The 25731-nt window shown below is 39.0% G+C and overlaps 1 protein-coding gene across 4 annotated transcripts; it reads left to right on the plus strand.

Annotated features, from left to right (window-relative positions):
- The first annotated feature begins 687 nt into the window (after window positions 1–687).
- Window positions 688–24949, plus strand: SERTM1 (serine rich and transmembrane domain containing 1). 4 transcript variants are annotated; one of them, XM_044249599.1, is made up of 3 exons: window positions 688–868; window positions 2595–2656; window positions 22391–24949. In XM_044249599.1, the coding sequence occupies exon 3, from the start codon at window positions 22577–22579 to the stop codon at window positions 22898–22900; it is 324 nt and encodes a 107-aa protein (XP_044105534.1). In that variant the 5' UTR covers window positions 688–868; window positions 2595–2656; window positions 22391–22576; the 3' UTR covers window positions 22901–24949. The 4 variants fall into 4 exon arrangements, with proteins under 4 accessions (XP_044105534.1, XP_044105535.1, XP_044105537.1 ...); XM_044249600.1 differs by having other exon boundaries at window positions 2599–2656; XM_044249602.1 differs by lacking the exon at window positions 688–868 and adding an exon at window positions 1311–1333.
- The last annotated feature ends 782 nt before the right edge of the window (window positions 24950–25731 follow it).

Genomic DNA, 25731 nt, shown 5'->3' on the forward strand with positions numbered 1-25731 from the left:
TCGTGGGTCTGGTAACCTGGTAACCGGTTAGTCTTGTCAGTTAAAGGCTCATTTCCCAGAGCTCTTTTAAGGTCTATGACTCTCTCTAAGCCAGTTACCCAGTAAGGACTTTTAGGGTTGTCGGTTGCCCTGGCAGTGATGGAACTCCAATCCTATTCATTTCATCTGATGATTTGGCAGAGGACTCAGAGGGCAAAGAAGAGAAAAGCGTGTAAGGAAGCATCACCACGGGATGAGGCGATGCCCTCATGCAGCTCAGAGCTGAACTTGATGTCATGGACTCGTTGTCTGTAGTGGGGGTTGCGTGGAACTCATAATAGACGTTTAAGAGGGGGTAGAAACTTGGCATAAAGTATATGCTTTCGCCTGCTGAGAGGTCTCTGAGTCTCCAGAGAAACTGCACCCCCGTACCCCCCCACACACAAAAGTTAACGGCACCACACCTGCCTTCCCCAGATGGGGCTCCCTGTGCGAACGCCTCTTCGTCCTCCAGGATTTTCCAACACCGGCTCAAGCTCCTCCCTCGCCCGAGCGGGGCTGCTGTCCTGGAGCCAAGCGCCTGCCAGAGCAGCGGCTGGGGGGCGGCGAGGAGGGGGCCGGCTCGCCGCCATTGGTTGTGCGGACCGGAGGGGCGGGGGAAAGACCCGCGATCCCGCGGACTCCGCGGCCCCGGGGCTCACTCCAGCTGCGCTCGCTGCCCGCCAGTGCGCTTTGGTCCTGCGCCGCCTGCTGAGCCCGACATTCCCGCGGACGGCTTCGCGGGCGCGGATAGCTGAGACAGGGGCGCCTACGAGGAATTCAGCGCGGCCCCAACCTCACCCGGGGTGCTGAAGTGCGGCCGGGGAGGTCGGCACGTCAGGATCTGCAGGTCAGTGAGAGGCTCCCGAAGCCTCCCTCGAGCGGAGGCACTAGAGTGGGGATTCGGGGACGCCCGAGGTGCCGAGCGCTGAAGGAGGGCTCGCCCTTTGCAAGGAGCGTCCCGACTCCTCTCCTGGGGCGGCCTCGAGTTCCGGAGCTTCCACTCCCTCCGGAGCCGTCCCCCCTCCCCCCGACTCTCCCTGGCTCCCAAAGGGAGGCTCCTTCTCTGGACTCCCCTGAATCTATCTCCTTTGCGGCCGGCCGTGTCCTTTATGGCCCCCAGCAACCTCCGCAGGTCGGCTTTCCCGATTCTCGGGATGACTTCCCTGGGCTACGCAGTGCCCGTAGCCCCAAGATGACCCGCTTCAGTCCCCGACACAGAGCCCGGAGGATCTGCCCTCGCGTCCGCTGTTGTAGAGATTGATTCCTGGGTGCAAGCGTAGACAGTTCTACACTTTGCAGAACGTGCTTCTAGGTGCATTCTGTTTGCTTTTGCCTTTGTGGTATGTGCGGTCATTTGTTTGTTTTGCGCCTATCTGGGCACTTGCCACGCGCACACTGCATGCTTTCCACCTTAACGGTGCTCACCCGAGTCTCTCCACCCATTTTAGTGGCTTCAGATCCAGGGAAGTTTTACCTGGCGCTGAACACTTGTGTTCCCCAGCGTCAGTTTCCGAGTTCCCGAAAAACCTAGTAGAAAACTGCACCAGCTACTGGAATCCCGTGTTTCCCCGTCGAGATGCGTGGATTATGGGCAAATTGAGTTCGTGTTTAGGAAAGAGGTGTGTGATGTGGCCCGCTCCGGGTAGCAGAAGGATCCCTTCATTCACAGAAACAGCTTGGGGCCAGGTTGGCGGTACCTGCGCGCTTTCTGCCTTTGGATGTCTGGGGCCGACCAGGCTCGGTTTGGTGTCAGACTCTAGAGGCAGGGTCTTTTTCTTAACCTTTATTTCCTCTGCCTGTTAAATTTCCTTTGGAAAAAAAAATTTTTTTTTTCTAAAGTGTTGAAGTACTTAGGTGGTTCTTTGTGGTTGATAGTTGCATTGGATGGCTCTGGACATTCTCAAAGCCATTGCATTTGGTCGGGTCCACACTACAGGTGCAAAGGGCACGAAATGGGCAGAGAGACCCGAGAGACCACTGCTCAAGATCGTTCTCCTCAGGAGCTTTTTTCTTTAGATTTTTCTAGACTCATTGTCACACAGCAACCGATCAACAGGAAAAAAGGCAAGATAAGTGATACTTTTCTCTTAAAAGATTTGTCTCAATGCAGTCTAGCTGCCCAATGCACCCTCCTTTAGAAAGGGGGGCATATTTAATCAGCTTGTGGTATGCAACTAATCTGAGTGTTTTAACTTATTTGTAATCTAGCTCCTACAGATTCTTAAATCTATTTTGTGACTAAAATCCTTCATTTCACTAAGTATAGAGGCATCTTGCTCCTACATGTACACACTTTATAATCAGCACCTAGTTGATCCCTCACTGCAATTGCTTTTTGAAGTGTATATTAGTCAGTCTGCCTTGTAGCCGAGTTGCACTGACACGACTCCCACAGGACGTGTCCTTCACATGCTGGGCATGGTGGGGATGGAGAACCATCTGCCAACCTCTGAAATATTCTGGGAATATGGAGTTCCAGAAAATGGGTGGGGTATTACATTTATGTATTTTTATTTTAAGGCTTATTATTTATTTGGCTTATGCATTTATTATTTTTGATTTCTTTACATAAGGCAGAGTGTTCTGAAGAGCTTGACACAGGTTCATGGTTCTCATTAAAGCAGCTTCATGTAAGGTAAGATCCATTCCATTTTCCTTGCTGTAATTTCAATTCAACAGATTTTATTGGATGTCTATGTTGTGGACAAGCCTGTCAGGAATTAAGAGATAAATAATGGTGTGATGACATGTCGCATCAAACCCATTAGAGAATTTATATGCAGGTTTCTTTTTTTTTTTTTTTTTAAATTTTTTATTTATTTATTTGAGAGAGAGAGACAGTGAGAGAGAGCATGAGCGAGGAGAAGGTCAGAGAGCGAAGCAGACTTCCCATGGAGCTGGGAGCCCGATGTGGGACTCGATCCCGGGACTCCAGGATCACGCCCTGAGCCGAAGGCAGTCGTCCAACCAACTGAGCCACCCAGGCGTCCCTATATGCAGGTTTCTTAAGAGTTTTTTTTCTTTCCTTTTTTTTTTAAAAAATCAGGGCAAATGAAGGATGACAGCTGATTGGTAAGCATGATTAATCACACTGATCATTAAGTAATGTGGAGTCATTCACTTATTATGAGAATGAAAGATTAACCCATCAGAAGCAAAACTCTCTGATTTGACCTCTATTCAGATCTAGTTTCTATTCTCTAAGCTTGCTGTTCTCCCTTTTGTATTATTTCATCTCTGTATTTTAATATGCTTTTTTAAAAAAAGTTGTAGACTTTATTTAAATAATTTTATATTTAATTTGTTATTAGAGAGAAGCAAAATGTAAAATTATGACTGAATTTTTGTGTTTTGTTCACTTGGGTTTTTTAAATAGTAATTTAAGAACCTGGAAAAATACATTCCTAAAAGGTCCTGACGTCAGGCACTGTGTAGGTCCCACTTGCCTGGCTCTTGGCACCCATGAGCCATTCAGTAAACATCTGTTAAGTGAAACTAGAAGCCAAAAGTAGTATTGTAGAAGAATGCCATTTTCTTCAAATAGACATGTGTGGAGCATATTGCATTATTATACTACTACGTATTACTATGTTAATATAAAGCATCACAGGCTTAACTTTTATTATTATATGTTATGATTCTTAATGACAGCTAAAAAATAAAAAGCCTTTAAGTTAGTTAAAGGAATAGGGAACCTAATAAAGAAAAAGCTCAAACCAAGTGCATGAATTGGCAGGATTCCTTTTAGCTAACAGATCTAAATAGAGAAATCAAGCCACAGACTTGGGTGCAGAAGTCCATGATACACACACATGTGGATCAGCCTTTGACTTAGAACTCAGGAAGACTATCTGTGCATTCACTGATCATTTCAGATACATGGTAGCAGACAAGTAAGCCAAGTGATGGAATCCCTTTTGTTCTGATTCTGATTTGTGGCAGATGTGTCCATGGGATATAGTGTTTTGAGTTGCTCAGTCTCAAGATACAGAATGGCTCCTTCAGGAGTTCCTTATGTATAGGATCCATGCTCCTGCACACATTTGGAGGCAGGAAATAATCACTGTTTAGTCTAAGTTTTTTTGGCAACAATAATGACAAAAAATGGAGATTCTGAATAGTCAAGTGCCCTATATAAATTACAGAATCTCTAAGCATGAAATGGCACAACCCAGCTAAAACAGTGTCAGTATTTCAAAGCTCTGAATTTATATCAGGAATAGGATAGACTATCATCAATATTTCCTAAGTTCCTAGTTTTTAAATTCTCATCCATTAAGATACATGGGAAATCAGTCAGTCCAGATTTATAATTTGCATTCTGGGCTTGATTGTTGATGCCATTGATGTTGTTGATATTGTTGATTTTTTGATATTGTTATAGATAATAGTAAGAGGATATAGAAGTTGTAGCCTCTGATACTTGTTAAACAAGGTATCTTATGGTAACAGACCTGAATACAATTTTTGATGAGAAACAAAAGGATAAGGTGGCTGTAAGAACCTGTTTCAAATTCAGAATGAAAGGAAGATGACTTACACCACAGTTAAAGCAATAAACAATTCATTCAACACATAGATTCACTCTTCAGGGAAAGCCAGAATGGCAGCTCTCCTGATTAATTTGCCATTAGTCTGGTACTGATTAGAACTGCCTGGTAATCTATTAACTATTGCCAATTAAACTGGTTTGGTTCTTGCTCACTTTCAATTTCCCTGTGACCGGGATTATAGCAGCTGGATTTACTCTTCTCTTTTCTTAAAGAAAACATTCAGATATCCCATAAAATGCAAATATAATACAAAGAGCAATTAAGCCCTATTGGACAGATTGACTTTCCTGTTTCAGCCAGAGAGTCTTAAACTTTGAAAGAAAAGGTACATATGAACCAAATCAAAGGTTTTGTTAAGTATATATGCAGTACAAAAAAAAAGAAGGAGGAGGAAGAGTGGTGATGGGGGGGAGGGAAAGAAGAGAGGGAGGAGAAAGAGTTCCAGGCTTAAAAACCAGTTGCATTTTCACTGCATAAGCTCTCATTAAATTTTATTTCTATTTTTTCTCATGAAAATATTTTTATTGCTTTTTTCTCTGATTATAAAACAAATATTTTCTTTGTATCAAAATTCAGAGACATGCACAAAACAAACATACCCAGATCACCTGCTAACAAAAACTGTTAACAACTTCGTGCACAACCTTGTTCAGTTTAGTTTTCTTTTGCATGCCTCTAAAACTGTGTATGTGCACCTAGTAGTAGTCGTGCTAGTTGTTGTTTTATATAAATGGAATCATACTATGTTTTTGACTTAGCCCATACATGTCTGGCATCTTTCCATACTAGCAAATGTAGTCTTTTTCATTATATCACAGTCCTCCATTGCATGACTCTTCTACCATTTATTTAACCAATTCTTGACTCATGGACCGCTCCAATGTTTAGCTACAGAATAATTCGTCTTTGTGCATGTATCTTTACACTTGTCTGATTTTTCCCATGGGGTAAATTATCAGAATATAAGTAATATTGTTAGCCTACAATACCATATATTTTTGGATGAAAAGGGAAGCACTCAAATAATTCACCCAACAAGTAGGAGATATTCTTTGCTATGGTCCAGAATATCTTTTATATGCCTGGCACATGATATTTTCTGCCCTTTAAAAAAAAAACCTATTTGTTATATGTTTAACAGTCATATAGAGAGGTGCACAAAGTCATAAGTATATAATTTATGATTCATGTGTTCAATTTGAAAACACCCTTGTAAATGGAACCCAGGTCAAAAAATATGTTTTTACTAATACTCTCCTTGATGGCTTTCATATACCTTGGCAACCTGGCATTCTAACTATTCCTCATGAGAAAGTCCTTGGTGAGCTTGTTGACCTCAATTTCCATCACTCAAGTACACGATTAAGGGCACTGTGACTTTTAAAGTGACAGAGGACTATTGATGGGATCTCAGACCTTCAAAAGGACTACTTGCCAACAAAGTTGGTCTGGCACTAGACCAGCTCTTTCCTTCTGTCCCGTTTTTCTTTATTATCCCTATCAGTTTTGGACCCGGTTTGGCACATATTTTGATTCATATGATGAATTAACCTCTGGATAACAAAAGATACTGAATAACGCGTTTTTCATCTAATTACTTCTTGCTGGCCACCCAGCTCAGCTCTGAGTATAGACTGGATTTGGAACCAGAAAAGGATCCTGGGCTCCTAATTTGTGGTTTCGGTCACCAGCTATCTCTTTCTGCCATCCTTTTCCAAAAGGTGTATGAACAATAACCTTCAAAATTAATTTACTTAACTTTTAGAGACTTCAGTTTCCTGGTTTATAAGGACTTCCAGCTACCCAATTCTATGAAAAATGCTTTCCTTTGGTGGTTGCTTATTTAATCTTTGTTTTGGTATTATTTGATTTTTTTTAATAGAGGAAAGGTAATATTCAGAGAGACCATAGGGAAAGAAGGAATAACTTAGATACATGATAAATGTTTTAAGTCCATTCCAGAATGAATGAAAAGGAAAACCAAATATTTGTGCTCATGTGTTTTCATTCCTTTTATTATTTTTCTAAGAAGCTAAGGTCTGGATTATTTTCCTAGCCCAATACTGCTTCAAAATACATTTACTATAACTCCTCAGCTATGTTCACAGTGATGAGTTTCAATATTTATAGTGGATTCCTCCATCCTTTTTTTGGTTATCTCAGTGAATACTTGACTAAATAAAACTTTTGTTGAAAGACACGGCTGCTTGATAAAAAGTATGCTCAGAGTTTGCTCTGGAACCTGAAACTATAAATTTAAATTTATATTTAAATGTATGTTGAATTTTATTTAAATTTATAAATTTTATTGCCATAACTTAAAAGATTAAGGGTGTGTTCATCATTATATCATTATTCTTTAATATTGAGTACTTATGATTTGAGTAATTGATTTGATTTTATATGAGATCATTTATTCATTCATTCAATAATTATTACTATATTTATTAATATAATAAATACTCTTTTATTTGAATTTTGGGAAATTTGGGAAAAGTAACACATCACTTCTGGGTAGAAAATGTAAGACCCCATGTGAGATTTGCCATGTCCCTTCCCTCTACTGCAGTAATTGTTTAAATATGGGAAAACTTCTATCCCAAGTGACCTGAGTGAGCACCGTCACCCCTTGTTGGCTTTATTAATATTTAGTAGAAACAATTAATGCACTTGTTGTTTTAAGCCTAATCTACCTTCTCCTGACTAATACAAAATCATACAAAGTAATACATTGTATACAATGTATTACTTTGTATTAATTACAAAGTATTAATACAAAGTAATAAATATTACTATATCCCCAAATAGAACAAATACGGAATACCTCTCCAAGAAGCTTCAGATTTCTTCATTCCTTTACTATTTTATTCATGCAAACATCCAACAGATGCTTACTGAATGTCTTTATATAAGACATCGTGCTGCTTCATGGTTATAAAGATAAGTGAAATGGTAGTCCTTGGTTTTAGGAGTTCATAGTCCATCAAAGCTTTAGACCAACAGGTAAACAAATAGAGTAAGTATAATCAAATGTGAGAAATGCTAGTGTAAAAAGGTCCAGAAATTGTCATGAGAATGCAGTAGGAGCCAGGAATTTGCATAGAGAAAGTCGGTGGGGATTTGTATTATGAGTGAATAACCAGATGAGACAGAGCAGGGGAAAGTTTGAGTAGAGTCTTGAAGAATGGACAAATTGGGCTTTGGGTGGAATTAGGGAGAAGACATGTACAAATACAAGGACTAAGCATACAGAAGAGTTTTTTTAAAAAAAACTCTGGGAAATCAAGAATAGTTGCTACAATTGACGATCAATCTTAGGAACAATGGAAAAAAAATGAGACTGGAAAAGTAACATGTGGCCAGATTAAAAGAAACATACTAACATAGCACAGATAATATAAGGAAAGATCTTTTAGATTTCTTACTCAAGATGGTCACTGTAAAAATTTTATGTGCAATAGACTCTTGTGTGTAATGGTGATATTTTATCACTTTCTTTTTTTTTTAAGATTTTCATTTATTTATTTGACAGAGAGAAGTCACAAGTAGACAGAGAGGCAGACAGAGAGAGAGAGAGAGGGAAGCAGGCTCCTTGCTGAGCAGAGAGCCCGATGCGGGACTCGATCCCAGGACTCTGAGATCATGACCTGAGCCGAAGGCAGCGGCTTAACCCACTGAGCCACCCAGGCGCCCTATTTTATCACTTTCGTATACATAGTTAACAAACAAGTATTTGTTGAATGAATAAATGAATGCACAAAAAGATACAGTTTTTCAAAACCAAAGGCAACACGTCTCATTACCTGTGTAATTTGACAGTACTACTTGTTTTTTTCCATTAGAAGTAATAAGTTATTCTTAATATATCTTCACTCTCTCTCACCTATTCCCACATGAAGCTATTTGTGTATGTTTAAGTGACAGCTGGTCAGGACTGTCCTCACAAGTAGTACCTCAACACTCCCCAGCTTGCAAGGGAATATATGTTTGGCTGTCCCAGGAGCTAATTCTCATCCTTATAAACCTTACTCTTGCATGAAATTAAAGCTAGCCCATCCTATACAACCTTCTTTCTCACCAGTGCCATAAGGGGGTTTCAATATATTACATAGACAATTCTTGCAACTCTCAGTTATATTCAGAATTTGAATTCTTTATAGTCAATTTCTCGAATATCCAGCATAACCTCTACTGTTATAGTATAGTAAGATTTTGTATTAGTCAGGAGAAGGTAGATTAGGCTTAAAACAACAAGTGCATTAATTGTTTCCACTAAGTATTAATAGAGCCAGCAAGTGTTGAAGGTGTTCACTCAGTTCACCTGGGATGGAAGCTTTCCCATATTTACCCACAATTATTACAGCAGAGGGAAGGGACATGGCAAATCTCACATGGGGTCTTACATTTTCTACCCAGAAGTGATGTGTCACTTTTCCCAAATTTCACTGGCCAAAACAAGTCATCTGGCCACCTTAAATTCAAAGGTGATGGGAACATGTAATCCTGTAACATGTCTGGAAAGAGGAAGGAACAGCAGAGACATATGAACAGCATGAATGACCACAAGTCTTAAAATTATCCCTCTTTTACTCTCAGGATCCCTGGAGAGAAGGAACGAAATGACCACAGAGCATTTGGAGATATAGGGATATAGATTTGAATTCCAGTCCAGCCTCTAAGTGGCTGGATGATCTTGGGGTAAGCTTTTAAATGCTCTGATCCTTAATTTCCTCATCTGTTAAAGAAAGATGAGGGATAATAATAACTACTTTAAAGAGCGGTGAAGATTAGAGAAAATATACACTTGTTGTTTTAAGCCTAATCTACCTTCTCCTGACTAATACAAAATCATACAAAGTATGATTCTCTAACTATGTGAGGTGATAGATATTAACTAGATAATAACCATATGTACACATGAACACACATACACAACTAGTACATGCTTTTATTTAATTTAATAAATACTGGCGACTGTTGTTCATTGTTACTACTGTTTCCCCAAACTGTTGTGCTAGACATTCCTTCTCCAACATAACATCCTGGGTATACCTCTTCTGCCTATCATGTTCTGAAGACATTCCCATTCCACAATGATGTGGGAATGCTCCTATCACCTTCTTTTTTTCCCCTCTACTTCCCACAAGTTTTCTGGCATGATATGCCCCCTACATCCCAGCCCATACCATTAAAATAAAAGAGAACTAAAGACTAGATATGAGTAGTGGGCGATGTGTGAACATATGTTTCTGACCAAAGCTATTCCAACAAGTGAATAAAAACCACAGAACCTACAGCCTTAAGGGTAAGGTAGAGAGCTCCACTCTGATAATGGACAAACTGGGTGTGGTGCAAAAACAATGAATACTGTTACGCTGAAAAGAAATAAAAAAATAATATTTTTTTAAAAATCTCATATAAGAGATACACATTGTTTCCTTGAATAAAACTGTATTTATTTATATTTTTAGAAGACTATATAACTATTTCAGTGATCTGTTTTCTATAATTCTTAATTATTTCTCAGTTACATCTCCTTATATTTTTTAAAAAGACTATTTTATTTGAGAGAGAGAAAGGGTGGGTGTATGTGGTGGGGGACAGGGGCAGAGGAAGAGGGAAAGCAAGAATCTCAAGCAGACTCCCTGCTGAGCACAGAACCAGAGAGACAGACGTGGGGTGAGATCATGACCTGTGCTGAAACCAAGAGTCAGATGCTTAACTGACTGAGCCACCCAGGTGCCCCCACCTCCTTACATTTTTAAGTTTAAAACATTCTGGGAGAATTTGAGCCCACACTTGTTTATTGCTTCCCTATTGTCTTTGACAGATTCTCATCTTGAGTTGTTATCTAAAATGACAACAAGCTGCTGAGGACTTGATTTCCTCCCACACTTGATAGCCTGCCATATCATTTTGTTCCATGTTACAAGGAACATGCAGACATTCTCTTTGTTAGCCAGACTTTTGAGTTTACTGTACCGCCTGAGAGAGAGACAAACAGAAAAAGAGAGAGAAAGAGCATTAAGGCAATCTCTGCTATTTGATTCAAAGCAAGAATTAGCAGGACCATGGGAAATCCAACATGGGAACATGCTTTCCTGATGAAGGACATAATGTCCTGTTCTGTCCCCTGCCCTCCCTGGTATACCTGGAAATCCTGGTAGATGAGTAATTTCAGAGTCATAAGAGAGCAATTTGTCTCCTTATAGGATTGGTGTTTAATGTAATCCCTGCCTAAAATCTGACTCCTCAGGTACTCATCATTTTAGGGTACCTACCTATATTTGCAGTAATATAATTGGTGATAACTGGCAAAAGCTCTATTAATATCAGTGCCCCCTATTTTTTCATTTGTAGCTGCATTTTGCATGATGATTCAATTTCTAAATTGTTCACTGGCCCCTGTTTCATAAAATATGGACCATGGACTATAAGAGAGTTTTTGTGGTCAGGCTTAGCATCTTGCCACACTAGAGGACTCACCCAAACCAGGTTGATTAGGGAGGTGGCTGCTAGTTTAAGAGTTTTAAAGAATTTTGAGTTCTGATCTGCAGAACATACTATTTGAAGCCTATCTGACACCTGCTGCCTTAAATAGTCTCCAACTTGTACTTAGTTTATTTGTGCTTTTGTTTCCTGAGGTCCCTGTGTAGAATCTGGGCCTCACTGACAGCTGTGGGCTCTCACCAGGAGTCTACCTCATTTGTCCTTATTAGAAAACCACTCTTGTGCCTGAGGGCATTATTCTAAATAAAATAAGTCTGAGAACTACAAATAGTGTAGGATCTCACTTATATGTGGAATCTAAAAATCAAAAGAAAGCAAACCTGAAGTCAGCTATAGGGAACAGACTAGAGGTTGCTGGAGGGGGGTGCTGGGGGGCTGCGTGAAATCAGTGAAGTGATTGAAAGATACAAACTTCCAGTTAGATATTAAATAAGTCATGGGGATGTAGTGTACAGCATAGTGACTATAGTCAATAATAGTGTATTATTTATTTGAAAGTTGCTAAGAGAGTAGATCTTAAAAGTTCTCATCACAAGAAAAAAATTGTAACTATGTGAGGTGATAGATATTAACTAGACTTATTTGATCATTTTGCAATATACACAAATATCAGGTCATTATGTTGTACACCTGTGTGATATTGTGATTTATAATGAATATATATTCCATCTTCTCCCTGCTTATGGCATGCTTAGGAATATCCTACCTGATGAATGGCACAAAGGTGTCTTTTGTTATGTTAATTGAGGTGACTTTTGAACCACACCTAATGGAGAGGGCTGGTTGCTAGAGGAACCCACCTTGTGATTAGAAGGTTGGAAGTTTGAGTTCAACAGGGAGGAGAGAAGAAAAGGGCAGGAGGTTGAATCAATCTCCAGTGATGGATGATTTAATCAATTATGTCTACGTAGTGAAGTGTTCATAAAAACCCGAAAAGACAGGGTTCCGAGAGCTTCTGGGTAGACCCACCCACGGACATGCTGGGAGAGCGGCACACTCAGCATAGAAGCTCCGTGCCCTTTCCTCATAGCTTGCCCTCTGTATCTCCTCTGTCTGGTTATTCCTGAGTGATATCTTTTTATAACATACTGGTAACCTAATAAGTAAGATGTTTCTCTGAGTTCTGTGAGCTGCTCTAGCAAATTAATTGAACTGGAGGAGAGGGGCTTGGGAACCTTTGATTTATTGCCAGTCAGAAACACAGGTAACATCCTGGGGTTTAGGATTGGTGTCTGAAATGTGTATGTTGAGGGGAAGGGTCTTGCAGGATTGAACCCTCAACCTGTGGCATCTGAAGCTATCTCCCAGTAGACAGTGTTAGATTTGAGTTGAATTACAGGACACTTAGCTAGTGTTCCTAGAATTGCTTGTTGGTGTGGAGAATGGCTACTAGTTCTGCCTCACAATTGGAACTGGTATCAGAACCTACTTAACCTAAAACTAAAATAATGTTATATGTCAATTATATCTCAATTAAAAAGAAAAGAAATCTATTTTCTCTTGACCTAAGATGCCTCCTTATCTTTGGATATTTACACCATAGGAGAGATGCCCATGGCCACTTCTGAAGATGACTGATGATATAAGATGAGCATAATTGGAGTCCATGATTCTGGAGGTCCATACTGAGATTCAGACCAGTGGGTGATAGCAAACAGTGAAGCCATGAATAAGGCTGGCTAGTGAGTCACCACTCTTGGTCTTTAGGTAGCATTTCCCACCACGATGGATCCAGTTTCTTGGTCATATTAAACTTCCTCTAACTTGTCCTCTCATGCTCCACCCCTAGTACCCATGGCTTAGTGGGCATAATGAGCTGATGGCAGAAGCAAATAGTTGAGTTTTTCAATGTCGTTGGATAGATTAAGGAATCAGGCTTCTGTCATTGTGTTTCTTTAGAAGCTTCCAACATTTTAGCTGATTTACTGCATATTATGCCAAGCATATTTTCTTTGCTTTTGGATTTATTTATGTATTTGAGAGAGAGTGTGGTGGGGGGCAGAGAGAGAGAGAAGAAGAGAGAGTCTAAAGCAGACTCTGCACTGAGCGCAGAGCCCAATGTAGAGGTCAATCTCGTGACCCTGGGAAAACGACCTGAGCTAAAACCAAGAGTCAGATGTTTAACTGACTATATCACCCAGGCATCCCAAGCATATTTTCTTAACATCCTTTGGGACAAGTCATTTTTTTCCCCAACTTACATGCTGAGAAATTCCAAATCTACTGAAAAGTTACAGGAATAACAACAACAGACACCTATATGTTCTTTAACTAGAGTAACCAATTGTTAACATTTTGACATTTGCTTTATCATCTTTCTGTATGTGTATGTAAATGTATGTACTATTTTTACTTATTTATTTATTTTTGGCTGAAACATTTGAGTGTTAGTTGCTGACATGACACTTTATGGCTACAAAGTTCAGCATGCATTTCCTAAAAATAACATTCTCCTATATCAAACTTAGGGAGTTTAGTATTTACATAATATAGTTATTTAACGTGTAATCTATAATTAAATTTCTCCAGTTGTCTTAATAGTGTCCTTTATAACAAAGCTGATTTTTCTTTTAATTGGCCCAAGGTTATTGCATTGCATTAGGGGACAGATTTTGAAATCTGCCTTCTTCTATTTCTTTTTCTTAGTATTCATATGACTCCTAAATCATGTAACATGGCCAAAACTGAATGTATCCAAAACAGCCTGCGTAAGCTGCCAATTACTAAGCATTCTTTTTAAATATTCATTTTACTGTGGAAAGCATCATCGTACTTTGACTGTCAGCTATTGAGGACTAGAAAATGAGAGAACTTATTTAGCAAAATTCATATGTATATATTATGCTAAACACTGGGCTAATATCCAGAAGGGATTGGCAATTCACACACTATGTAATCAACTAAGGTTCTATTTGTACTTATATTATGAGGAAAAATGGTTCATTAATTCAAGTAAATGCTGTGCCTTGATTAAAAATGTCATCACATAGAAGACTTTGTGAGCTGGAGACTGAAGACTTAAAATGCAAGACCTAAAACATTTATATACATTTGTGATATTCCCATCTCTTCTTGAGGAGCAGACTATAAAACACCTTAGTTAAAACAAATACATGACTGTAGTTGTCAATAAAGACAGATCTGGATAGTGGCTTGCTTAAATAATTTGCTAATACTGAAGTTCTTTTAAGACAACCTATGTCTCAGGGGCGCCTGGGTGGTTCAGTGGGTTAAAGTCTCTGCCTTTGACTCAGGTCATGGTCTCAGGGTCCTGGGATCGGGCCCCACATTGGACTCTCTGCTCAGGGGGGAGCCTACTTCCCCTACTTTCTCTGCCTGCCTCTCTGCCTACTTGTGATCTCTCTCAGTCAAAATAAATAAATAAAATAAAATAAAAAAGACAACCTATGTCTCATCACTATTTTTTTTCAATTTGTACCTGTAAATGTGATTTTATGGATAGTCTTTGACATATTCCTGTGTGCAAAAATAGAGAATTAGATACATTATATAATTATATTCCTCTCCTCTCAATTAGCAAGATATTTTAAGTAGAGATGAAGCTTAGAGTTTAATTTATGGAGTGAATGAAATATTTACTATATATCCATTCTTATAAATTGAAAGTTTATGAGATGAGGAAAATTTATAAGAAAATTTATACAGAAAAATAACAAGCATTTATAGAAACATGCAAACAGAAAGTTCCTCATTAAACATATTAGCTTGGATGCCTGTAGAAGAGGGAAGAAAATGGAATAAGGAATTAAGATTAAAAGGAATCAATGATGACAATAAGCTATGAACTAAGGAATATATGTATTTAAAGAGGAAGGTAGCAGTAGAAACAAACAGAAGTATTGTTAGGGAGTAATATAATACCATGTTCTCCTCTGATTGTAGCGAATGGCATTATGGCCCATGCCAGGACACTTCTGAGGAATCTGCTCAGATTTACAGTGGACATCATCAAATGGCTGTTGAGAAACCAAATTTCTGGGCTCTACCCTGTTCTCTTACAGCAGTTTTAGAGGAACCCAAAGCTCCTTGGAGCCTGAGAGAGTAGACTAGAGATACCTAGTGGTCTACATGTAAAGGTTTAAAGAAAATTGTAGCTAATCACAAAATTAATTTTATAAAAACATAATCTTTCCCAGTGTCATACTCTATAAGGGGACTGTTATGAGCAATTTGATTAGACCAAAAAAAAATATTGGATATAAATTATTTTGACTGCAGAGGGAGAATGAGAGACAATAGAAAAGGAAAAATCACCATTTCATTCTTCTACAAGAGCATGGTTTAATGAGAACTAGCCTTATCAAAAATAAGTAAGATTTTTTACATACTAATGCTATGATTTAACCAATTCTAGCTGCTCCAAGAATAACAAATGTTTTTTCCTATTACACCTCTAAAATACTGGAAATGATTAGATCTGAGTGGAGGGAGAGAAATGACCTGAAAGCCCTTACTAAAAATACTGTAACATCCTGAAAGGCCCTTCTTGCTTCTTACCTTCTTTCCTCCCACTGATTCATTTCGACCTTGCCTATGATTTTCAAGTCATTATTTCTCTGGCTCTTTGCTTTTTCTTTAAATGAAATGTTTAAGCCAGTGACCTTTTCTCCAGCTCCCTAAAAGAGACTTTCATTGTTCTGCTGCTGCTTAAACAGCTCCTGCTTCCTTCAACCTTCAGGTTGATACTTTTCTCATTTTGATTTAGACTCATAGTGTTAGCCAAGAGGGATCCAATATCCCCAAAAGGTAGGACAGAGCCCTTCCTGGCCTCTTCTAAACATCATAAAAGAATCATGAAAATGCTGTCTATATCTGGCTTTGTATTTGATCTGTTTTTTAACCAGAAAATTATCCATTTAAATTAACATTCTAAAATAGTATCATTCTTAAATAATTATTCTTCCTAAGGCAGTGTTTTGGACATAAAATCTTCATATGGAATATAAATATAACACAAATTTATTAAGAATACTTTGATTTTTCCAGAAAAACAGTGATATATAAATGCAAGGGAGGTCATATCTACTCTAACATTTGAGGTTGTAGAAGATGGTCAGTCATTTTCAAATCCCCTTTTGAAATACTTTCTTGTGTATGAGGCTTTTTTTTTTAACTTCACTCAGTACACCATTTTGTATATTAAGAAAGGTATATTCTGAATGTTTTGTGAACTATAATTTATGTGGGTAATTAGTTTTTAAAGAATTAAGACAAAATAACTGACCGAGCATAAAAGCATTCTGAGTATAATTTAGTTATTTTGTTAAGGAAGTATTTTACTGGGCCTGAGGGTAATCCAGATAGACAAAGGTCATCACCAGGGTAGAGAGATATAGGAGACTGGTCTGAATCCAAAGCAACGTAATGACCTATCCTAGAAATTGATTTTTAAAATATTTTAAGATAAAATTTTAGCTGATACTAAGCTATTACTGTGTCATTTTAAAAATTTTCACCAAAATATAATGAAAAAACTCTGACTATATTTTCTGATCATTCATTTGAACAGTGGGTAAAGAGAACTGTTCATTTTAATTTTTTGTCTTACATTATCCAGTTTAGATCCATGAATTCTAGTGTATTATTCAGACTCTTCATCTTCTATATTTCTTCTCTAAGATGGTACTCTATTCAATATTTAATAACAGATAGACTCGGTTTATTTCCTTACTTGATTTTTTTTTTACTGGACTCTTACAGGGACTAAGAAACAGAATTCACATATAGTTCTACCCTCTTAAGGCATTAATTAAGAGCAGTTTTCAAATATATGGATGGTTGAATCATCTTTGAATAAGGAAAGCACATAAGATAGTAAACTTTATTTTCAATATTGTAAGCCCAATGGGCAAGTATTTGCCTTTTACTCCAAGTGACAATCTACATTTAGAAATTGTGGGAAGTAAAAAAAAAAAAAAAAAAAGAAAAAGAAAAAGGGACGCCTGGGTGGCTCAGTTGGTTAAGCAGCTGCCTTCGGCTCGGGTCGTGGTCCCGGCGTCCTGGGATCGAGTCCCACATCGGGCTCCTTGCTCGGCAGGGAGCCTGCTTCTCCCTCTGCCTCTGCCTGCCTCTCTGTCTGCCTGTGTCTCCCTCTCTCTCTGACAAATAAATAAATAAAATCTTTAAAAAAAAAAAAAGAAAAAAGAAATTATGGGAAGTATGTATGTCAGCACCAACCTTCTCTCATCAACCAAAGAAAAAGCATTAAGAGCGAAGATAATTGTGCAAATGTTAAAGGAGTGGCTTGAGATCTCATATAAAGCATACTATTTTCTAAGCAGAACTAAAAACAGCTTTGCTTTAAATGTGATAAGGTCCCTACTAGATTTTGGAAATGTTAATTTCTATGTGTTCTACAGAGAAAGAATATATCATTACATTTTAATATCAAATTTTATATTTGTAGACAAAAACAAACATTTTACCATGTCGTGTTAATACTTTATCTTTCTCAAATCATTACTGTTGGTCTGGGACAACAGCCTTTCTGGAGAATGACATAGCAGGACTTTATAATGATAAAATGTTGACACAACATCCTAACAGCCAGGGCACTCTTTATGTCTATAAGGCAACAAAGCAACTTACCCAGTTTCCCACAACAAAAAACCTTTCAAATAGTTGTTATTCACATAGACACATTTTTGAATAAAGGTCGGAAACTCAGAAATTGCTGTGCCAGATTTGAGGCTGATTCTAGGCTGAGTTTTATACACCATTATTTTATAGAAGTCAAAGGCTCTGCCCACACACTGGCCACCAGAGGTCTTGTAGGGCTTGTGTGAACTGACTCAGAGATGGGGGTCTGTCAGCTCTTTTTCTTTTAACCAGGCATGAAGGTACACGTCAGAGAGTATGCTTTTATTCTTCTAAAACTTACAATTCTTATAATCACCCCATGGGAATGAAAGCTTCCATTCTTCCAAAAGAGTCATAGAGGCATGCTGCTGAGTGCCATGGAACCAGAGACCCCCAGGTTTGCCTCTATACTGTCTATTCATCTCCCCACCTCACTGGGCTCATGGACACCGTATAGGTCCCCTCTTCCTCACTTCAATGGTGACTGTCTTTTGTAGATTTCTTCCCAGCACAGGTTTTTATGCTGAGACACAAAGGGAAAGTGGCTGACCCTGAACCAAAACATTTATAGAGATCTTCATTTATAATGTTGTGATCCAGCTGTCTCATTTTCCTTTCTCAAAAATCACTTTCTGAGGATGGTTCAGAAAAAAGAATCATCATGCCCATGTGACTTTAGGTGCCACCAAAATGACAGTACACTGATGCTGCCCTGAGACAGGTCAAGGCTATGCATTTAAGATGAAGTCTCTCTCTGCTTTTCTTTAAACCTAATCTGTTTGGAGAAACGGCCCAAGAAGCATCATCTTGAAACACACCCGTTTGATTTCATTTTCACAGCGCCATTTTTGGCCTCATTCACATGGTCACAAGTCTTGAACACATACAACTGGCCTCATCCTGAGCATAATACACAGACTATCAAAATGTTCACCAGAGAGAAAGAGGATTTATCAATTTTTAAAAATTCAATAAGTGAGAATTAATGCCATCAAATTAAAATGATTTCTAACAGTGCATATATTCTTTTTTTTTTTTAAAGGATTTTTTTTTAGATTTTATTTGTTTATTTGACAGACAAAGATTACAAGTAGACAGAGAGGCAGGCAGAGAGAGAGAGGGAAGCAGGCTTCCCGCTGAGCAGAGAGCCCGATGTGGGACTCGATCCCAGGACCCTGAGATCATGACCTGAGCCGAAGGCAGCGGCTTAACCCACTGAGCCACCCAGGCGCCCATAACAGTGCATATATTCTGTTGTTTCAAAGTAGAACAGTGAAATCAGATTTGCCTGTCATTTAAAATTACAACATATTCTGGAAATGATATTAAATCTGAAGTATTGTGAGAATATTTATATTATTTAATTGAGAAATGTCAAATAATGACATGAGCTTTCATTTGTTCATTTCCACCATTCTTCCAAGATGACTTAGAAGATCAGATCTTTTCCCCAAATCTTCTTAAATCCCATTTCCTGTAAACTATTCTGTAGACCATTGAGGCTCAGCAGGGGGCCTTTGGTCTGAAAGAAGGAGATCTTCAGAATGTGAAAAGTGTTCTTGGAACATTTACATATAAAGAAATGCTTTTGTTTTAACAAGTCTTCTGGTAGCTGCTAAATTGCTGATACTCTAGTGACATTGTCTGTGTCTCCACCTGTACCCCAGAAAATGACAGATTTGGGTAATAAATACAATTCCAGCTGAATCTGTCACCTGTACATGTCAGACTGTAGGACTAGCAGAGACCTGGAAAGTTCCTCTGTCCTTTCTAGGCATTCAGAAGGAACTCGTCTACTGGCACTTTACTTGGGCTGGCCTTTTATAATTTTCTAAGGATGCTTATGGAAATGTTCTTACAGACTAGCTCAGGACCTCTTAGCAAAGTAGGGAAGGTAAATGTTACTGCACAAATAGGAAGACTGAAAAACCAAGATTAAATTGTGAGTTAGCCCAGAGTAGGTAGCAGATAGGAACTAATGATGCAAGTCTTCATAATTTTCCTCTTCCCATCACAGTTGAGAAAACTAAGAACACAGTTGAGGCATGGAGTCTAGTCCATCCTCTGTCACTATCTAGCTGTGAGTCTGAGTAAATCATCTCTTTGTGGCTTAGTTTCCTCAAGTGAGAGTAATAATTCCTGCTCTACCAAGGACCTGTAAGAAACACACAAAATGCATTGTCCCTTCTTTACCCATGCTAGGAAAAGAGGATGTAAAATTCTTACTACTCAAATAATGGGAAAATTGAGACCAGATGGTATAAGGAGTTAGGATGAGCAGAAGCCCCAAATCCCCAAATCCTGGCTTATCTTCTAATGAGATATTTCTTTTGTCAAATCAATTGGATTTTTTTGTCTCTCCATTTCCTCAGCTAGACTTAGGAGTTCTTACCAAAACAAAGAATATTTCTTTCTATTCAGCCCATAATGTTTCTTTCCTAGTTTTCTTTCCTATACATCATGCTGCCTCTGAAACTCTATTTTCCCTAAAGATGAATGGCTAAGACATTTAAATGCTATAAAAAGGCAAGGGATTGCCAAATCAGTGTGACACATTTGAGTCCCAATGTGATTCTCTCTCTCTTTTTTTAAGGTTTGTTAGGAGCCTGTAGCAGCCTAATGGAATTAAAATCACCAAGCAAAGCATAATGAGGAGTAGGAATCAAATTATTCTAGGAACTACTAAGACACTGTATGTGGCCTACTCAGAGGAACTCACTAGGATCATTAGCCTGCATGACATCCAGCAGGGACAGCCATTGCTGAAGTGTCCCCCCTTCTCAGGGATCATTAAGGCTGCTCAGCTCCCACCACAGCGACCAATGTCAGCCCCTCAAAGAGTCAGCCCTTAATTAGATCTGGAGAACAGAAGGGAAAGGCAAGTTTTCAAGATAAAATGCAGGGCAGAGTTTGGGAAAAGGGAGAGCCAGGGGCAAAGGGAATCTTTTCACATTAGCATTTCACTACATCTGACACAAGGAGATTTAAAAATTTACAGCAAATGGATTGAATGCATAAAGAGCTAGGAAGAGCATCTTTTCTGGACTTGAAGAGTCTGTCCCAAGGGACCTTCCTCCCTCAGGCTGAATTCCTCACCACCACGTGGACTTAGTGGGCTGGAAGCCAGGCAGAAACTGGCTGTGACTTTTCCAGTGATGAAGGAGAGGGTGTCTGAGACACACTGCACCCACACTTGGAGCCTGGGGAGCCATGTGGTGTCCCGCTTGCTACCTGCCTGTCAGTCTGCTTTGCTTCTAGTGATTCTCAAGGGACCACATTAGGAAAGAGAATATGGTAAAGATCATTCTTTGTCTCCTGGCTGAGAGAAAATTATTCCTTCTCCACTCCCATTAACACACATACACACATCATAAACTTTATTTTGGTCCAAACCTTTACACTTCACAAAGTGCTTCCATGTCTATTTTCTTGATCCCTGAATAACACAGAGAGGGAATGGGGCAAGCTATACATTTTATAGATGAGAAAAGTGAAACTCAGAATAATGTAGGCCATTTGCCCAACACCTGAAAGCTAAAGGGGGAATTCAAGCCTCCCTCAAACTGTAAGACCCGCGGATCCCCTTACCCAAGAATTCAACACTGCCACAGGATGCAATCAGCAAGAGGCTCTTTATTGTAGCGCAGGCGCCTGCGGGTGGTCAGCAGCTCCTGCTAGCTGAGCACACCAGGCCGGGGTGGTGCAGGATTTTTATAGACAGGTACAAACAAGTTTTGGATGGGGCAGGGCTGATTGGCTGACAATTTGAACATTTGAAAAAGGCATACTTGGTGTTTGCGGATTGGCTTTGGAGGACCCGCGCGCGCGCGAAGAAAAAGGCGGGAAGGGGGAATGAGGGGGAGTTGGACCTTATTACTCAGCAGAGATGCATCCTGCCTACGTGACTATGTGGCCCCCTGCCTATGCCTCGGCTATTAGCAGAAGATATCTTGTTCAAACAGGAGACCAGTGTCACACCCTAAAAGCCAAGCGGTTACAAAAAGGCAAAAGAGCGGTTAAATAATTAACAACTGGGGGAAGGGTGTCTGTACGCGGGGTCTTTCAAAACCTACATCTCTTGACAGCAAACCTTGTACTTTCTACCACTTAAAGGGAATCCAACTTTTTTTCTTCAAAATTAATCTGAAGTTTTTTTATTCAGCACTAAAGTACGCAGAACAAGGTACACAGGTAGATCAAGAAGAAACATGAAGAAATGGCCCTTATTTCAAGGAAATGAATTTTTAGAAACAAATCACATTATAAAGATTCAAGAAAAAGCAAACTTACATGTGTGGCGTGATTCTTCAAAGTGGTAGAAATAAATACTGCTAGTGGACTGGAGGTGCGCAGAGTTAAATTTCTGGAGAAGGGAGGTTTGGTGCTGACTTTTTGGGTCCTATTCTCAGAGCATCCACTCGGAGCATCTGTTGAAATCACAGCAGATGGAGCACATCAGAAATGTATTTTCCTTTTTATTTATTTTAGTTCCTTGGAGAATCCTGGCATCTTAGGTACTGTGGAGGTAAAATAAAAGTTCATTTTTATATCATCGTTTGTAATATAATGACATAAACATTGTCTATTTCTGGAGAAGTAATTTTGTTCCTTTCCCTTCTTCAAGTGAAAACTAGAAATCAGGTTTAAATGTGATATTTTGTGAATAATGCACTCAGCTGTTTTTTTTTTGTTGTTTGTTTTTGCAGTGCCAGAGGACACCTGATCCCCTGCTGCCTTTGTCTGAAAACCAAGAAGTTTGTTGTGCTGATTTAACTTCCTACAATCTTTGCTGATGCTATCATAAAAAAAAAAAAAAATGCTGATTCTGTCCTTTTTAACCCCTTTGTAACAGACTTTTAACATACTTGTGCATTCTTTGACCCTCCATAAAGATGTCTGAACCTGACTCTTCATCTGTATTTTCGGGTAACGTGGAAAATGGAACTTTCCTTGAGCTATTTCCCACATCCCTGTCCACATCAGTGGACCCTTCCTCAGGTCACCTCTCAAATGTCTACATCTATGTGTCCATATTCCTCAGCCTTCTAGCATTTCTGCTTCTGCTTTTAATCATTGCCCTCCAGAGGCTTAAAAATATCATCTCCTCCAGTTCCTCCTACCCAGAGTATCCAAGCGATGCTGGAAGTTCTTTCACCAATTTGGAAGTCTGTAGTATTTCCTCTCAAAGGTCCACTTTCTCAAACCTTTCCTCATGAAGATGGAAGAATGCCTGAATGGTACAGCAGCCTAGGTTTTCCCTTGCAGGAAGTGTCACATGAATGAGTTGCTTCATGAAAGAAATAACCCCTTTCTTTTCCAACCAATTAGACCTGTTTCTCCTCCTTCACCCCTCATTTCTTGTTCCATTCATGATGCTTTTCATTTGTGAATGTAGGAGTTGACGCTGACTCAGAGAAAATGTGTGCAAACCTCGAGGGGCAGAATTTCACACAAACCACCTAACAAATCGGAGCAGACTTCTTCAAGGTGGATCAGTTCATTTCACTCTGCTGGACACCTGAGGCAGAACTCATCTGAGGTGGCCTCACAGTGGGTACTGGATATGGACTCTTGCACTTCATTTCTCTTACAAAACCGTGAAACCAACTGAGCTAGAAGAAACTGGCAAAATTAAGTCTGAACTATTTAGAAGATATTCTCCATATTTAAAAGATAAAGTGGAAACACCAAATTAAAAAAAAAAAGTCAATTTAGATTTAATGTAGAACATTCCTAAAACCGGAGGCAAAATATGCTAAATGTTTTGTTTTCACTTTAACAAATGGGAATCACATTTATTGATGAATTAAGTCATCATGGAAAAGTACTGGAAGAATTTAACTTAATAGCAAGACAAATATGTGTTATGATGCAGTCTGTAATGTATTTTTGCCTCTTGGTTTTTTTTTTTTTCTATTTATGTTATAGTCATAATACCCCTACTGTTGTAGAATTCTTTGTGATAATTGCTGCTACTAAGAAACATCCTAAGAGACAGCAAGAGGTTTTTATTTTATATCTATACTTTCTGTTAGTGGAAATTAGCATATGGAAAATTTTCACTTAGTTCTGTTTTCGGCAGTAATAACTCCTAGCAGTCATGTAAGCATGTTCCTTTATTCAGTTTCATAGTCTTATAATTTTAGCACAGAATTTTGTTAAGTCTCCCAGATGTCAGATGTTTGCTCACCCACATTAGGTTGCAAAACTTAAAGAGACTAAATTGCTAATATACATGTTATTATAGACTCCATGAATGTTACAGTTCTCTAAGAATTAGTTGTTCCATGTTAACATAATACTTTGCATTAGCATTCCAGGATGTGGGTTTTCATTAAAAACTGTGGACCTTCAAGTTATGTCACTGCTGGGAGATTAGTGGTCCTGGAAGTCATGATACTGTGGTCACCCAAGCACTGAACTTGGGGTCTTTATCCATGAAATGAGGCATACATGTGAGCATAGACTTGGAAAATGGAAAAAATCAAGCTTCCCCTAAAAACAAAACAGAGCAAACTACAACTTCTTCAGAGTAAGAATTGTCCTTTAATTTTAAAAACAAATGGCACACAGCATAAACACAACTTCTTCAGCCTTCAGAGCCCACTGCATCAACATGCCCTGTCTTCCCATGGCAAATGGATCATTTCTTGTTCAAATATTTTCTAATCTTAAATAGTGGAGCTTCAGTAGATGCTTTGGTTGACTGCGCAGGTGATACCCTCTAGTAACCCAATTGGGATAAATATTCACCATTTTTACAAGGTCTCTCTTCGTCATTCTAAAATTCTAAGAGAGATGAGGACTGGTAATGAGGATCTGAAGGTTTGTTTTCTTTTCTTTTTTAATCCATAAGTTTCACTTAAGTCAGACCACATTGACCTATTTATATCAAAAACGTCCCCAAACACTATAAGACCTACACAGAGTTGCTGTCCTAAAATGTGCAATTAGTGAAAAATTTGCCTCTGCTGCCATTTAAAGCATGGCAGTGTGTTGTGGTATTATTACGTAGTGTAAATTTTGGACTAGAAGAACTCCACTATTTTAGATCATTATCAGCAGTCTCTCAATATGTGTGTGTATGTGTGTGTACTAATGTATATATATTTTCTCACATACTCCTAATTAAAAGTTGTGTGGAAGCTACAGGATTGTAGAGGCATCAGTATTATCAATTTTGCTTTTTTATTAATTTTGTGCTACTATGGTTATTGAGGAAGAAAGTGATTTAAAAATAATAAAGGAACAAGTTTGCCATACAATAGAACAATCTGAGTATGATCTGTTCTTTTTTTTTTTTTAAAGATTTTATTTATTTATTTGACAGAGAGAAATCACAAGTAGGTGGAGAGGCAGGCAGAGAGAGAGAGGGAAGCAGGCTCCCTGCTGAGCAGAGAGCGCGACGCGGGACTCAATCCCAGGACCCTGAGATCACGACCCGAGCCGAAGGCAGCGGCTTAACCCACTGAGCCACCCAGGCGCCCTGAGTATGATCTGTTCTAAGGGGTAACTTCATACTCTTTCCTTCTGAAAGTAAAACTGCTTTAAAAAAAAAAAATCTGCAGGCCTATCCCTGCCCACACCCACTGCCAATGGTTCTTGCTCTCCAGGTTAAGTAAAATAATTAGAAGCAACATTTACGAATGAAAATGAGGACTTGTCAGTTTTGCTAAGGTAACAGATTGCACAATTTGAGATGAATTTGTGTTGTCTAAGAAGTTCAGAAAGGTTAGAAGACTGGTTTATAAATAAAGAAGTAAAGCCCACTGAAAGCCTGGTTCTTCTCTTACTGTCTTCAGTAAGTTAGTACATAGTATTCTTTCCTAGGGAGGATTTTTCATCACTTTTTCTACACATCCTCTCTGAAGCAGGGTCAATAATGAAATGTCCCCAATGTCAGCCTTCCTCCACCCCTACAAAAGTCCCCGAGCCTAGGCAATGAATTCCACACTTCCCTAATCAGATTCACTTGGATGCTTGGAAAATATTCCAGACCTCAGGAATGGAACCAGAAAATTGGCATTTGTAACAAGAACCCTGGGAG

The sequence above is a fragment of the Neovison vison genome, chromosome 5 (assembly GCF_020171115.1).
Source record: "Neovison vison isolate M4711 chromosome 5, ASM_NN_V1, whole genome shotgun sequence".
Lineage (NCBI taxonomy): Eukaryota > Metazoa > Chordata > Mammalia > Carnivora > Mustelidae > Neogale > Neogale vison.